The sequence below is a fragment of the Mustela lutreola genome, chromosome 13 (genome assembly GCF_030435805.1).
Source record: "Mustela lutreola isolate mMusLut2 chromosome 13, mMusLut2.pri, whole genome shotgun sequence".
NCBI classification, from domain to species: domain Eukaryota; kingdom Metazoa; phylum Chordata; class Mammalia; order Carnivora; family Mustelidae; genus Mustela; species Mustela lutreola.
Window position 1 is genome coordinate 86,457,868 of NC_081302.1, and position 15,123 is coordinate 86,472,990.

The window sequence follows — 15,123 nt, forward strand, 5'->3', positions numbered from 1 at the left end:
AGGTGTCAGCAAGGTGAAAAAGGCAAATATTGTCTTAATATTTTATGAAAATAGATTTGGCCTGGGGGTGCCCTGAAAGGATTTTAGAGACCTTCAGGGGTTTGCAGACCACACTTTGTGAGTTGCCACGTTGAGCTTTTGGACTTTTATCAAAGACATCTTCAGTCTGAAGTGGGATGACTGTCAGTCAAAAATGTGAATGGGGAGAGTATTGTTATAAAAGAAAGGATGTAGAACCTGATAATCAGAGAGGACCTACCTATTTTCCAGTTTTATTTGTGGGCTGGAGGTGAGGCCGATGGGTATGAGAGATAGGTAGCCTGGCTCTTTTTATGTTTTATTAAACATTTCCCATTGTGTTTCTTCTTCATCTTTTTTTTTTTTTTAAAGATAAATTGCTTTTTAAAAATTTTTTTTTATTAATTTGACAAAGAGAAACAGCTAGAGAGGAAACATAAGCAGGGGGAAGTGGGAGAGGGTGAAGCAGGCTTCTCCCTGAGCAGGGAGCTTGATCCCAGGGCTCTGGGATCATGACCTGTGCCAAAGGCAGATGCTTAACCACTGAGCCAACCAGGTGCGCCCCCCCTTTTTTAAGATTTAAGAAAAAGATTTATTTATTTTAGAGAGAGCACATGCATATGTACAAGAAGCAGGGCAAGGGATAGGGAGGGCAGAGGGAGAGAATCTTCAAGCAGACTCATCATTGAGCACAGAGCCCGATGCAGGGTTTCATTCTATGATCCATGAGATCATGACCTGAGCTGAAACCAGGAGTTGAACCCTCAACTGACTGAGCCACCCAGATGCCCCTAAAGATTTTTTAATCTCTGCAACCAGTGTGGGGCTTGAATTCATAACCCCAAGACCAGAAGTCATACGCTTTACTGACTGAGCCAGCCTGATGCCCCTTCACTTCTAAATTTAGTTGAGACATTCTGGGAGAAGAGAAGAATAGTAGGAGGATTTCAAGGGGATGGTACAACAACTAGGATGGAGTTTTGACATCTACCCTTCAAGAATTACAAATTAGAGATATATAGCAGGGGAATCTCTGTGTTTATTTCCCAACCAGAGACTCAAGAAAACAGTGAAATGGTAATACAGGAAATTTAGAAACTACAGAGAAGTACAAAAGTCACCTATAATTCTACTGCCTGAAGATACCAAAATGTTAACAGTAATCTAGAGGAAAGGTGCTTTTATAGGCCGTGACACAGGGCCTATTTGTCATTGGGGAATTATTCCAATCATTTTGTAGCCATCTGCCTTGGCACTCTCCTTGTTTGTCACGGGGCTGCAGAGTTGACAATTCCAGCAGTGCTTCTCTTCTCATGGAACATGAATCAGGCAGTGCCTTCCAGAATCAGGCAGTGTTGCAAGGTGTACACTGTCTGCACAGGAATTGCAGTGTAAATAAATTATGCAAGAGTCATTTTTAGACTTAAAATTTCATGATTTTAAACAGAATTTCCTAATATGGAAGAAACAAATACTTTAATCACTTTAGAGAAAACCTGGTGGGTAGGGATTAATAAAGGAGAGAAAATGTTCTAAGAAGTCATTAGTTTTGGTGATGTTTTTAATTGCCAGGTTTAACCCCACTGCCTGATGATCAGAGCGAGAAGTATAGATCTCCAGGAAATTCAGCCACCATAGAGAAAGAGAAAACCACACCCTTCTTACCATCGTATATCTACCAGAATCAAACCCTAGAGAAAACGCACACTTCCAGCATTTTATTTGATGAACAAAACAACTTTTGTAGAACTACTCATCCAGATTTAGTCTTAACTTCAAAAAGTGGTGCTTCTCTCAATTTGTTTGGTGAGGCACAATATCAAGAAACACTTCTGAAAAAAAGTGATTTGAAGGAAGAAAACCATAACCATTCTTTAGGTAAGTTACTTATATTTTTCTCTTCTGTACCTAATTAGGAGTGTTTCCAAGCTGTGCTAAGATAAGAAAAGTCCTTTCTGCATTTTTTCTTGTCCTCTGTGGCTTTTATTATGAGCCCCTACATATTGCACAGCCACTGAGCCTGGATTGGATATAGAACTGGACATAGAGTTTGTGACTTTCCAAGAAAAATTGCAGTACTCATGCTGACTTTAGACCTCCCTGTCACATGGGGTCTTCAAAAAGGGAGGCAATGAGTTCCTTGTATACCATTTCTCTTTGAGAGCTTAGAAATAGGTTTTTTTTTTTTTTTTAATATTTTATTTGTTTATTTGACAGAGACACAGTAAGAGAGGGAACACAGCAGAGGGAATGGGAGAGGGAGAAGCAGGCTCCACACAGAGCAGGGAGCCCAATGCGGAGCTTGATCCCAGGACCCTGGGATCTTGACCTGAGCTGAAGGCAGATGCTTAATGACTGAGCCACCCAGGCACTCGAAGAGCTTAGAAATAGCTTGAGGTTGATTTAAAACATACATGGTGGTTGTGGTGGGGAAGCATGACAGAAGATGGAAAATGTGAGAAATAGGTTGGTGATGGCAGTTATTTTTCAGAAAAGAAATCTCCTGCAACCCCAAACATTCCATTTGTCCTCGGTGCATCTCTTTATTCCCAGTATCTAGCACATTTCTGCCAGAGAACCAGCAGTGTCTGATGGTCTAAACTTATGTAGCTCTCATGGCATTTTCTTCTGGTCTTTTTTTCCTAACTCCTATTTCTGTGCCCCACTCCTCCCTCCGCTTTTTTTTTTTTTTTTTTAAACATTTTGTAACCATAGAATATTGTATAATTGTGTTCCTTGCCCTCTCAACATGGAAAATGCTTATGGTACATTCCATAATCTCCATAACCATAATTTTAATGGTCTCATCATTATGCTAGTCATCAAATAATATATCAGTATTTAATGTTCTTTGAAGTAGGGCTGACTTGTTTCCAATATTTTAAATTTAAATTTAATTCTCAATTTTAATGGTGTTTTCATGAATATGTTCTTTGGGGTAAGTTATAAAAAATACAGATAATACTACTTAGGGTTAGGCACTTTTGTGCACAATATTTTATTTCTAATTTAGAATAATTCCTTTGTATGGAAAGGTCTAATGCCTTTAAACATTTTTTTAAACATTATACTCTCTTAACCTTTTATTTTGGGAAATTTCAAACATCCAGAAAACTTGAAAGTCCACTGCAGTGATTAGCAGTAGATCTCAATTCAGCAGTTAATTTTTGCCATGTTTACTTTGTCTTTATATATTTGTATGTGTTATATATATTATACCTATATCTATATCTCTGTCTATATTTATGTATAATTTGTTCAGTCATTTCATTGCAAGTAATATGCAGATATTATGTTACATCATTTTAAAAATTTCAGCATACATCAAGTGAAAAATTAGGACATTCTTCTGTATAATCCCAGTAATATTCTGTAATATTCAAATCCATTTTAGAATTCCTGCTATTGTCCCAAAAATGTCCTTTGAAGTTTTAAAATTTGATTTAATTTAATTTGATTTAATTAAATTATTTGACAGAGAGAGACAGAGTAAAAGAGGGAATACAAGCAAGGGGAGTGGGAGAGGGAGAAGCAGGCTTCCCACCGAACAGGGAGCCTGATGTGGGGCTCAGTCCCAGGACCCTGGGATCATGACATGAGCCAAAGGCAGATGCTTAATGACTGAGCCACCCAGGTTTCCCCCCCATTTTTTTTTTTTTAAAACAGGATCCAGTCAAGTTCATCTATTATATTTTGTTGTTATAGCTCTTTAGTAATTTTTAATTTAGAAAAGCCCACACTTGGGGTGCCTGGGTGGCTCAGTGGGTTGAAACCTCTGCTTTCGGCTCGGGTCATGGTCCCAGGGTCCTGGGCTTGAGCCCTGCATCGGGCTCTCTGCTTGGCGGGGAGCCTGCTTCCTCCTCTCTCTCTGCCTCTCTGCCTACTTGTGATTTCTGTCTGTCAAGTAAATAAATAAAATCTTTAAAAGAAAAAAAAAGAAAAGCCTACACTTTTTTTCATAACATTAACCTTTTGAAGAATGTAACTTATTCAATTAGGATTTTGTAGTTTATGTCTGTGATAGTAAAGAAATACTTGAGAGCTCTAAAATCTTTAGCATATGTTACTTTTTTTTTTTTTTTTTTAAGGTTTATTTATCTCAGAGAGCATGCGTTCAAAGGGTGGGTGGAAGGGGCAGAAGGGGGAGAGAAGCAGATTCCCTGCTGAGCACAGAACCCATTGCAGGGCTCCATCTCACAACTCTAAGACCATGACATGAGCTGAAGTTAAGAGTTGGATGCCCTACTGGCTGAGCCACCCAGGTACCCCTAGCATATGTTACTTTTGATAAATATTTTTTTAGCATAGTAACTTGTAAAATTATCAAGTTTTAGGACTTTATTTTTTGCAACTAAATTTTCCTAATTTTTATCCTAGGAGAAGGTGTTTTACCATGTTGGGAAAAGGTGACTGAACCGATTGAGGAAGGGAATGATGTGAATGTAAAAAAAATTGGTGATTCTTCAGAAGTGGCTAATACTGAAGAAAGGTATCCTCCATGTTGAAAGGAATAAGAAGAATGACAGTTTAATTTAATAGTCAGCTATTAAGATAGAGCACTTTCTCTTTTCTTTGAAAGATGCATGGTTTTCTTGTTTTTGCTTGAATATGCTTTTAAGTATGATGTCAAAGATAAAACTTATCACATATTTTCACTGATAGTGCTTAGGGAAATATATCAGTTCAAGTAGATTTGACATAGTTTTGGAAAAACTGAGCAAAGTTTTTTCACCAAAGAGAAAAAAATCTGGATAAAATTAAACTTCTCTCAAATAGTTAAATAAATCCCATTTTGGCAAAGAGAAACAAATTAATATTGAGTCTCACATTTGGTGTTACCTCTAAACTATAATTGGGTAAGTCTGGTAACAGAATTTAAAAATTTATGACAAAGATAAAATATCAATATTGAAGTTTATTATTTTCTTAAATATTTGAAATATTTTAGTGTATGTTATGGAAAGGAAAATTACGTCTGATTATTGCTTTATCTACATTGTCAATGCTCTTTATCTTAAAGATATATATTTGAAATTTTTAAAATGTATTTTAAAGTGATGCAGTGAATATGATATTTCAAAAGTTAATCTACAGGCAATAGATGGGTATAGAAGGGTTTTTTCAAGTCATGTGGAGTGTTGCCTTCTCTGTATTTCAGGAGATGGGGTGGGATTATAGCTTTCATTGGATTTTCAAAGGGGATCGGTGACTTTGAGAAAGGTTAGTTCTTAGTGTAGTCAGGGGTATCTGTGTCAGGCACACTAAGTGTCAAATACCACATCTTAATTTGCATGTTAAATAATTATTTTTATGATTAGACCTATTAAAGCTGCTATCAGAGAAAGGAAACAGACATTTGAAGACTACTTAGAAGAACAAATTCGGCTGGAAGAACAAGAACTGAAACGAAGGCAACTAAGGGTAGGCATTGCCACTATTTTGATTAAGTTCATTAAGGCTTTAGAGATTTGTTTGTAATATTTTTTTAAAATAACTTTGAGATAACTTGGATATACCAGAATTAATTCAAATATTGTTCTCTATTTAAGGAAGCCGAAGGATCGTTCCTAATCAAAGCAAAACCAAAACAACCATTCTTGAAACGAGGAGAAGGTTTAGCTAGATTTACTAATGCTAAATCTAAGTCTCAGAAAGGAAGAGAAAATAAACTAGTGACTAATCAGAGCACTCCAGAGGACCAACCTGTGTTTAAAATGGATAGACAACAATTCCAGCGGAAAACTGCTCTTATAAATAAAGAACTGTGTACAGAGAACTCACTTGTTAAAAAGAACAATAAAGGTAGAGCCAAGAGTGATTTCGTCACAGTCAGCCAGAAGCCTAAAGTGCTTAAGAGTAGTAACAGGAAAAGTCTTCCTCCAACAGGATTGAAAATACCTGGAGGGAAGAAATATGATGGGCAATTTAGAGATCAGATCAAATTAGAAAAAAAAGTTGAGTCTAATAATAGAGAAAATGTACCTGAGTGTGCAAAACTTTGTGATACTGGTTGCAAAGTCTGGAATAAGACACAAGGTAAAGACAAACTTCCTTTTTCAGCAGGACTGGTCAGCTACATGTGTTCGAATAGCCCAAAACACGAGACCTTGGAAAAGTCAGAATCTTCTCTTGACATTTCTCTTCAGAAAAAATTAGAGAATTGGGAACGAGAAAAGGAAAAGGAAAATTTAGAGTTAGATGAATTTTTGTTTTTGGAACAAGCTGCTGATGAAATATCATTTTCCAGTAATTCCTCATTTGTACTGAAGATCTTAGAGAGAGACCAGCAGATCTGCAAAGGCCACCGGCTGTCTTCCACCCCTGTCAAAGCTGTGCAGCCGCAGATGGTGACACTGGATCCTGTTACTCAATGTAACCACAATGAGGCTTCAGGCTGTACTGAACCTGAACATGAGGGTGAGTGTGAGGTCACACCCAACCAATCTGATTCAGTCTCCTCACCTGAAGGGTGTAGGGAACAGTCATGTAAAGTCAGTAGGAAAGCACTCCAAATGAGCACTTCTGAAAATCAGACTCAGTGGAATGTAAGTGATGATGAAGGTGTCACCAACAGTGACAGTAGCACTGACTCTGAGGAGCAACTTGATGTTACTATAAAACCATCAACTGAGGATAAAGAGAGAGGTTTCAGCAGCAGAGAAGACAGTCCACAAGTTTGTGATGGTAAGGACCCTTTTAGGGACACTGGGATTCAAGAAGAAGATAAAAGGAGAGATGTTGATTTAGATCTGTCTGATAAGGATTATAGTAGTGATGAGTCTGTCACTATAGAAATCTTGAAAAACAAAGTTTCTGAGTCCTCAAGAAGACCCTCATCCATAAGTATGAGTAAAATTGACTTTGACGATGAAAGAACTTGGACAGACCTTGAAGAGAATTCATTTAAGCATGATGCTTTTCTGGGGAATGACTCTATTTATGGGACTCCTCAAACAGCCTGCCCTAAGAGTGAAATATGTGTGTCGGACAAAACAATAAAGAGGAAAGTTGCACCGGTCAAGAAGGGAAAGGACTTGAGCAAACCCAGTAGGAGCATAAGCCCTCCTCCTACATCGGATCTCATGATGAAATTCTTCCCTGCTTTGAAACCAAAACCAAAATCAGATTCACACTTGGGAAATGAACCCAAGTTAAACCCAAGTCAAGACCAACCACTTGGTAAGTCAGCATTATAAAATGTATCAGAATGTTCTAAGTTTCACTTTTACCTTATTAGTCTGCTATTGGAATGCTTAAAATCCTTTCCTTTCTAGTTGCTCAGTATAAGTCTAATTAGGAAATTTGTTAAAATTTTATTTATTTTGTGGGCCTAAATAATAACCACTAGTATAAGACTCAGATGGATTGTGATTTCAGATTTTTAAAGTTTAAGCCTATGCCCTATTCTCAAGGCTTTAAAATTAATTTGTTGTAAAGTGAGATAACACTTTTGTAGCCAAAGAGTACCCAGTTTATGGTTTGTGTTGCTGTAAGATGAACCTTTGTGCTCTTTTAAAAATGATTATGTTTTTACTTAGTTTTTTTACTACCTCATGCACTACCTTGCTAAATAGGACCAAGAAGAAATACAGTAAAATTGAAGTTTCCTTTCTTTCCTGGACCTGCCCTCCTAGTTCCCTTTCCTAGTTTTGTAGGTTCCTAGAGGAACCATTTCCTTTGTGTATTCTAAAAAGATTCTGTGTGTGTGAAAGCATATGGGTGAGTGGGTATATAACCTTTCTACACAAATGACTTTTTTTTTATATATACAATTTTTCAACTTTTTTTTTTTTTTTTTTTAGAGATTTTAGGAGAGAGAGTGCACATGATCGTGTAGAAGGGGGGAAAGAAGGAGAAGGGACAGAGGGAGAGGGAGAAGCAGATTCCCCATTGAGGACAGAGCCCTCTGCCCATGCTCAAGGACCTCAGGACCCTGAGATCATGATTTGAGCCAAAGGCAGATGCTTAATCAACTGAGCCACCCAGACGCCTTCACCTGATTTATAATAAATTTTGAAGATTGTTCTTTTCCACATATATATCTGCTTATTGCATTTAATGGCTTTGTAGTACTCTGTTAATGTGATGGGCTTTTAAAATTATTGAAATAGTGAAATATTGAAAAACTCCTTTCTATTATATTATAAATTCTGAATGACTAGCAAAGCGTAGGTGCTTTAAAATATAAATTATAACTTAAACTATTTAAAAAGTACTCTGATTTTAAAAGTAGTACTTTTTGCAGAAAGTTTGGAAGCTTAAAAAATATAGAATGAAAAATGTTTATAACTAAACTATCCAAAGGTAGGTGTGGTGTCATTTTGGGGTATTTCCTTCCGGTCATTTTTCCTATGTATTTTTAATATGGTACAGTTATTTGTACTTTTAAGTTACCTTATTTTTTTTGACCAAGTGTATAATACATATTGGCTATATTTTTAAAACTCTGTGTATTTTTAAAAAAGATTTATTTATTTATTTGAGAGAGAGAGCACACCAGTTGAGCACTCCCTGTTGAGCAGGGAGCCCCATGCGGGGCTTAATCCCAGGACCCTGGGATCATAACCTAAGCCAGAGGCAGATGCTTACAATTGAGCCACCCAGGTGCCCTTTTTCATGTATTTTAAAAATGGTTGCAGAACACTGTATGAATGCAACATTGTTTTATTCAATAATTTCCTTATTCCTTATTGTTGAATACTTAAATTATTTTTCACTATTAGAAATAACACTGTAATGTATATTTTTGTGCAAAAATCAGTTTTTCAAAGGGGTAATAGAAGGACAGAAGCATTGACTATTTTACTCTTTTAAATAGCAAATTTGGTATGGAAAAATTCTTAATTTATATTTCTGTGCATAGTGGAGGTAAACTTTGATTTTGGTGTTGATTAATGTTTTAGATGTCTTGTGAATCACTTATTAATGTTCTTAAGCTATTTGTATATGTGCATATATTTATTAATTTTTAAAAGATTTATTTATTTTTAAAGATTTATTTATTTTAGAGAGAGAACACATGCAAGCATGTGTAAATGGGGGGAGGGGCAAAGGAAGAGGGAGACTTCTTGAACAGACTCCTTGCTGAGCGGGGGAGCCTGATGTAGGGCTTGATCCTAGGACCATGAGATCATGACATTAGCAGAAACCAAGAGTTTAATTATTTGAGAGAGGGAGCATTTGAGCAGGGGGTGCGGCCTGGAGAGGGGAGAGGGAAAGAAGGGAACTCCCCACTGAGCATGGAGCCCAACACATGGGCTCTCATGAACCCAAGGTCATGACCTGATCCAAAACTGAGAGTCAGTCATTTAACTGGCTCTATAAAGAGTCCTAAATGTACATATTTAAAATTGAAGTATAATTGATGTACAACATCCTGTTAGTTTCAGGTGTACATTATAGTGATTTAATATTTTTATACATTATAAAATGATCCCATGATAAGTTTAGTTACCATCTGTTACCCTACAAATGTCTTTCAATAGTGACTGTTAACAAAAAATATATGTATTGGGGCGCCTGGGTGGCTCAGTGGATTAAGCCTCTGCCTTCGGCTCAGGTCATGATCTCAGGGTCCTGGAATTGAGCCCCACATGGGGCTCTCTGCTCAGCAGGGAGCCTGCTTCCCCCTCTCTCTCTGCCTGCCTCTCTGCCTACTTGTGATCTCTCTCTATCAAATAAATAAATAAAAATCTTAAAAAAATATATATATATGTATTAGATGTTAAAAACATTATTTGAATTTCTTTTTATATGTAATGTTAATTCATTGTCCGATTGATACTCTTGAGGTTGAATAATGTTTTTCTTAAATTTAGATTGGTTTCATCTGGGTAGTTAGGCCAATATAATTTTTGTTGTTGTTATTAGAAGCATTGTTTCTTATGCATTTTAATAGTACCAATGTTGACAGTATTTTTGCCTCTTAAAGCTAACTATTGTTCTTGCTGCTGAAGGCCTTTTGTGAAATTCAGTATATATGGCCTATGTTATAGGTGACAGTGTTCGATCTCAAGTTTTGAGAGAGAAAGTTATTGAATTGGAAACAGAAATAGAAAAATTTAAAGCTGAGAACACATCTTTAGCTAAACTTCGCATTGAACGGGAAAGTGCCTTGGAAAAACTTAGGTAAGTTTGCATCTATAAGTTGGGAAAAAATATAATGATTGAGTTTTCAAGATGATATGTAAAGTATTTGAAATAATTTTTGCCAATCCAACAAAATAAAATAAAAAAGTGAAATATTTTTCTTTGAAATCTTAACTGCATAAAAATTTTTTAATTAAAATGACCCATTGTAGTCAGAAATGTGTTAAAAGGGGAATTCTTTTAGTTGAGGACATTACAAATTGAATTTTGAAAAGGATTTAAAAAAAATATTTATTTATTTGATAGAGAGAGATCATAAGTAGGCAAATAGGCAGGCAGAGAGAAAGGGGGAAGCAGGCTCCCTGCTGAGCAGAGACTCAGCCCTGATGCAGGGCTCGAACCAAGGACCCTGAGATCATGACCTGAGCTGAAGGCAGAGGCTTTAACCCACTAAGCCACCCAGGCGCACCTTGAAAAGCATTTTGAAGCTGTTAATTCAAGTGCTACCTTGGCCATTGCATAAGTTTTCTAGGGCTACTGTAACAACGTATAGTTGATTCTGAACAATGTGGAGGTTAGGGGCTCCATCCCCCTGTACAGCCAAAAAGCCACATAAAATTTTTGACTCCCTAAAAACTTTGCTACTAATAACATACTGCTGCCTGGAAGTCTTAACGATAGTGTACAGTTGATTAACACATGGTTTGTTACATGTGTTATATACATATACTTGTAATAAAGTAAGGTAAAGAAAATGTTAATAAACTTGTAAGGAATAGAAAATACACTTACAGTACTGTACTGTAAAAATTTGTATGTAAATGGATCCATGTAGTTCAAACCCATGTCGTTCAAGGATCAACTGTCTACACAAACTAAGTGGCTTAAAACAACAGGAATTTACTCTGTCAGTCCTTGGGTTTACTTGGTTTATCGTTGGACATTTGGGTTGTTTCTACCTTTTGATTATCGTGAATAATGCTATTAACATTGGTGAGTAAATACCTGTTCAGGTTGTTAGTTCTTTTGGGTATATACCCAGGGATGGAATTGCTGGGTCATATGGTAATTTTATACTTAATTTTTTTGAGGAACCATGATACTGAGTGGTTACACCAGTTTACATCACATTAACTGATTTGATATATTGAGCCAGCCTTCACTTCCAGGGATGAATCCCACTAGGTCATGGTGTAAATCCTTTTAAAGTGCTGTTGGATTTGGTTTGCTAGTATTTATTGAGGATTTTTATATATGTTTGCATCAGGGATTGTCCCATAGTTTTCTTGTGGTGTCATTGTCTGGCTTTGGTGTCCAAGTGACTGCCCTCATGAAATGCATTTGAAAGTATTTCTTCCCTTTTTTGGAAGAGTTTAGGCAGAATGGGTATTAATTATTTTTTGAATATTTGCTGGAATTTACTTGTGAAGCTATCTGGTCCTGAACTATTCTTTCTTGGGAGGTTTTTGATTACTGATTCAATTTCCTCATTATTGTTCTGTTCAGGCTTTCTGGTTCTTCTTGATTCAGTTTTGGTAGGTTGTGTATTTCTAGGAATTTATCTGTTTCTTCTAGATTATCCAGTTTGGGGAATATTATTGCTCACAATATGATCTTTTTTATTTCTGGTGGCATCTATAGTAAAGTGTCCTCTTTATGATTTTATTTGAGTTTTGAGTTTTTTTCTCTTTCTTAGGTCTAGTAGGGGTTTGTTGATTTTGTGTTTTTTCCTTCTGAGACTTCCACAATGAATGTATTGGATCTCATGGGCTTTCTTCATTCTTGTTCATTCTTTTTCTTTTTTTTTCCTCTAACTGACCTCAAATTACGTGTCTTTGAGTCAGATTCTTTCTTCTGCTTGACTAAGTCTGTTGTTGAAGCTCTCTATTGTATTTTTTTCACTTTATTGATTGTATTCTTCAGCTCTAGAATTTCTGGTTTTTTAAGTTTTATTTATTTATTTTTAAGTAATCTCTACACCCCACATGGTGCTCACACTCATGAAACCTGAGATCAAGAGTCACATGCTCCCCTGACTGAGCCAGCCAGGTGCCCCCTCTTTTTAAAGTTTATTTATTTATTTAGTTTTTAATAACTGTGGTTTTTAAAAAAATGATTTCTATCTCTTTGTTGAGCATCTTGTTTTCTTTCGTGTATTGCTGATTTTGTTGAGTTATCTGTGTTCTCTTGTAGTTTGCTGAGCTGCTTTAAAATAGTTATTTTGAATTCTTTGTCAGGCAATTCTTAGATCTGCATTTCTTTGGGATTGATTGCTGAAACTTTATTAGTTTCCTTTGGTGGTGTCACATTTGCCTGATTCTACTGTAGCCTTGTGTTGACATTTTTGCATTTGAAAGGGCAGAAAACTCTTTCTTTAAAGACCAGTTTTGGCAGGTAAAGACCTATTCCAACTGGATCCCTGGACTGGTGGCCAGATTCTAGGATCACAGTTGAATGGGATTGTAGTGTGGCTCTTGCTGGGTCCATACTGGAGTCCATAATTGGTGGGTCTCTCTTTCTCTCTTTTTTTTTTCTTCAAGATTTAATTTGTTTATTTGAGAGAATGAGAGAGAGAGCACAAGACAGGGGAGGGTAGGAAGGAGAAGCAGACTCCCTACTGAGCAGGGAGCTCCACGTGGAACTCAATTCTGGGATTCCAGGATCATGACCTGAGTCGCTTAACCAACTGAGCCACCCAGGCATATTGGTGGGTCTCTTAACAGGGGCATGGTAGATGTAGTTCCTGCTAGATCCCCAGTTGGACAGGATTGCTTGTAGGACTACAGTCCAGCAGTGCTGAAGCTAGTCATGGGGCTGCTTCCAGGTCTGCTGTTAGTGTGCAGACAGTGGGTCTGTTACCAGGGATGAGAATGGGTGTGACTCCTGCCAGGTTTTTGAGCATCCTCCTGCTGGGCCCCTGGGTGAGCAGGACTGCCTCCAGTACCACGATACAGCCAGGCTAGAGCCATGTTACAGAACTGTTTCACATTTTATAGTCTTGACTGAGGTCTGTGGGCCTGTTACTAGGGAAACAGATGGGTTTGGCAGATGGGCTTGGGGTTTCTCAACCTCTTATCTGGATGGTAGAGCTCCCACAAAGGTACTTTTATCTGTGTATGGTTGTCAGCTTGTTTTTTGTGTAAAGAGATGTGAGCTGGGACCTCCTGTTCTACCATCTTGATATGTCCCTTTCCCTATGCTCTTAATAGAACATCAAAATACACCTGGGTTATGATAGTTCCTCTGATCAGTATTCTCCTAAGCTAAGACACCAAGTCCTCACACTGGTCTATTAGACCCTAATTCATTTGGCTCTCTGTTTTATTTTTTGATACCTTTTCCTACTTTTCTGTTTCAAATTTGTTTTATCCACCCTGGCCTCCTGTAATCTTTGACCACATCAGGCATATTCCTACCTCAGGGCTTTTGCATGTGATGTTCCCTCTTTCTGAACTGTTTTGTTCAGATATCCTTATGGCTGTTTTACGTAAAATATTATCTCAGCAAGATGACCTCATCCATAATTTCAATCTCCTTGATACTTCCTACCCTTATTCTTTGCATTATTTTTCTCCTTCTAATATGCCATATATTTTATTTATCTTGTTATTGTCTGCCTCTTCCATTAGAATGAAAAGCTCCATGGGACTAAGGGTATTTATTTTTTCACTGGTTTCTCCAGTACCCGGGATAGTGCTTGATTCATAGTAGGTGCTCACTGAATATTTGTTGGAGGAATGCCTTATGGAGTTAACTGACAGTTATTTCAGTACTATGGATTGAAGATGGATTCACGAAGACCAGCAGCTCCTGCATTCCAGGCTGTCACTGATGTTCCATTTCATATGACATGTGGATTACTCCATTAAGATGGTCCCTTTAAATGATAACATGGTTTGGTCATTTTAGGAAAGAAATTACTGACTTTGAACAACAGAAAGCAAAAGAATTGGCTCGAATAGAAGAGTTTAAAAAGGAGGAAATGAGGAAGCTACAAAAGGAACGCAAAGTTTTTGAAAAGTATACTACAGTTGCAAGAACTTTTCCAGATAAAAAAGAACGTGAAGAAATACAGGTATGCCAGTTCTTTATGTTAGACTTACGTGATATGTTTGTTCCAGTGCTGTGGGGCACAGAGTAGGAGGGCTGTCCCTTGGCTCTCCTCCCTCGGGCCCTGGAATATCAGAGTTTGTAGGAATATCAGAGTGATGTGTCAAAGAGAAATGGGGTGTCAGTTTTTTAAAACATTAAAAAAAAAAAGATTTATTTATTTATTTGAGAGCAGGGAGAGGGGCAGAGGGATAGGAAGCAATTCCTTAAGCAGACTCCCTGCTGAGTGTGGAGCCCAACGTGGGGCTTGATTTCAGGATCCTGAGAACGTGATCTGATCTGAAATCCAGAGTCAGATGCTTAACTAGCTGAGCCACCCAGAGGCCCCTGGGTATCAATTTATTAATCATCCATTGACTCAGTAAGTTATCAGTCTGAGACGGCATGAGGAACATTTTTTGTAATCTGACTTTTAAAGAACAAGGTATATCAGTTCTTTTCTTAGTAGAGGCTTCCAAAAAAAAAAAAAACAAAACCAAAACAAAACAGACTACAGTAATTCCATGGATGAATTAAGAAACCAAGAGTTGGAAATTCACCAGCATCATGTTGTGTTGATCTGATTGGCACCCCTTACACCAAATACTGTTACTTCCAGTCATTTATACAAATTTAAGGCCCCTATACTATCTGGGTGTTTAATTTTAAAACTTATCAACTGATAGACCAAGTAATCAGTCCTCTTCATTTCAAAGTTAGAATGGACATAATCAGAGGAATGTAGTAGCTAAAAATAACTACTGCAGGGGCACCTGGGTGGCTCAGTCATTTAAGCATCCGGACTCTTGGTTTTGGCTCAGGTCCTGAGATTGAGCTCCACATCAGGTTCCATACTTTGCATGGAGTACATTCTAGTTTCTCTCTTCATTTCCCTGTCCCTCCCCCCCTGTTCTCTTTCACTCTCTC

The 15,123-nt window shown here is 37.3% G+C and overlaps 1 protein-coding gene across 3 annotated transcripts in view; it reads left to right on the top strand.

Moving 5' to 3' along the window:
- CENPJ (centromere protein J) overlaps window positions 1–15,123 on the top strand; it is a 62,334-nt gene that overhangs the window by 14,504 nt on the left and 32,707 nt on the right. For all 3 annotated transcript variants that reach the window (XR_009346891.1, XM_059144059.1, XM_059144060.1), the window contains exons 4-9: window positions 1,591–1,896; window positions 4,396–4,507; window positions 5,337–5,439; window positions 5,568–7,197; window positions 10,014–10,146; window positions 14,017–14,182. Coding sequence is in view for 2 of the 3 variants with exons in the window: in XM_059144059.1 (XP_059000042.1) it covers window positions 1,591–1,896; window positions 4,396–4,507; window positions 5,337–5,439; window positions 5,568–7,197; window positions 10,014–10,146; window positions 14,017–14,182 (2,450 nt within the window). In the remaining variant the exon portion in view is untranslated. The remainder of the gene's footprint in view (window positions 1–1,590; window positions 1,897–4,395; window positions 4,508–5,336; window positions 5,440–5,567; window positions 7,198–10,013; window positions 10,147–14,016; window positions 14,183–15,123) is intronic.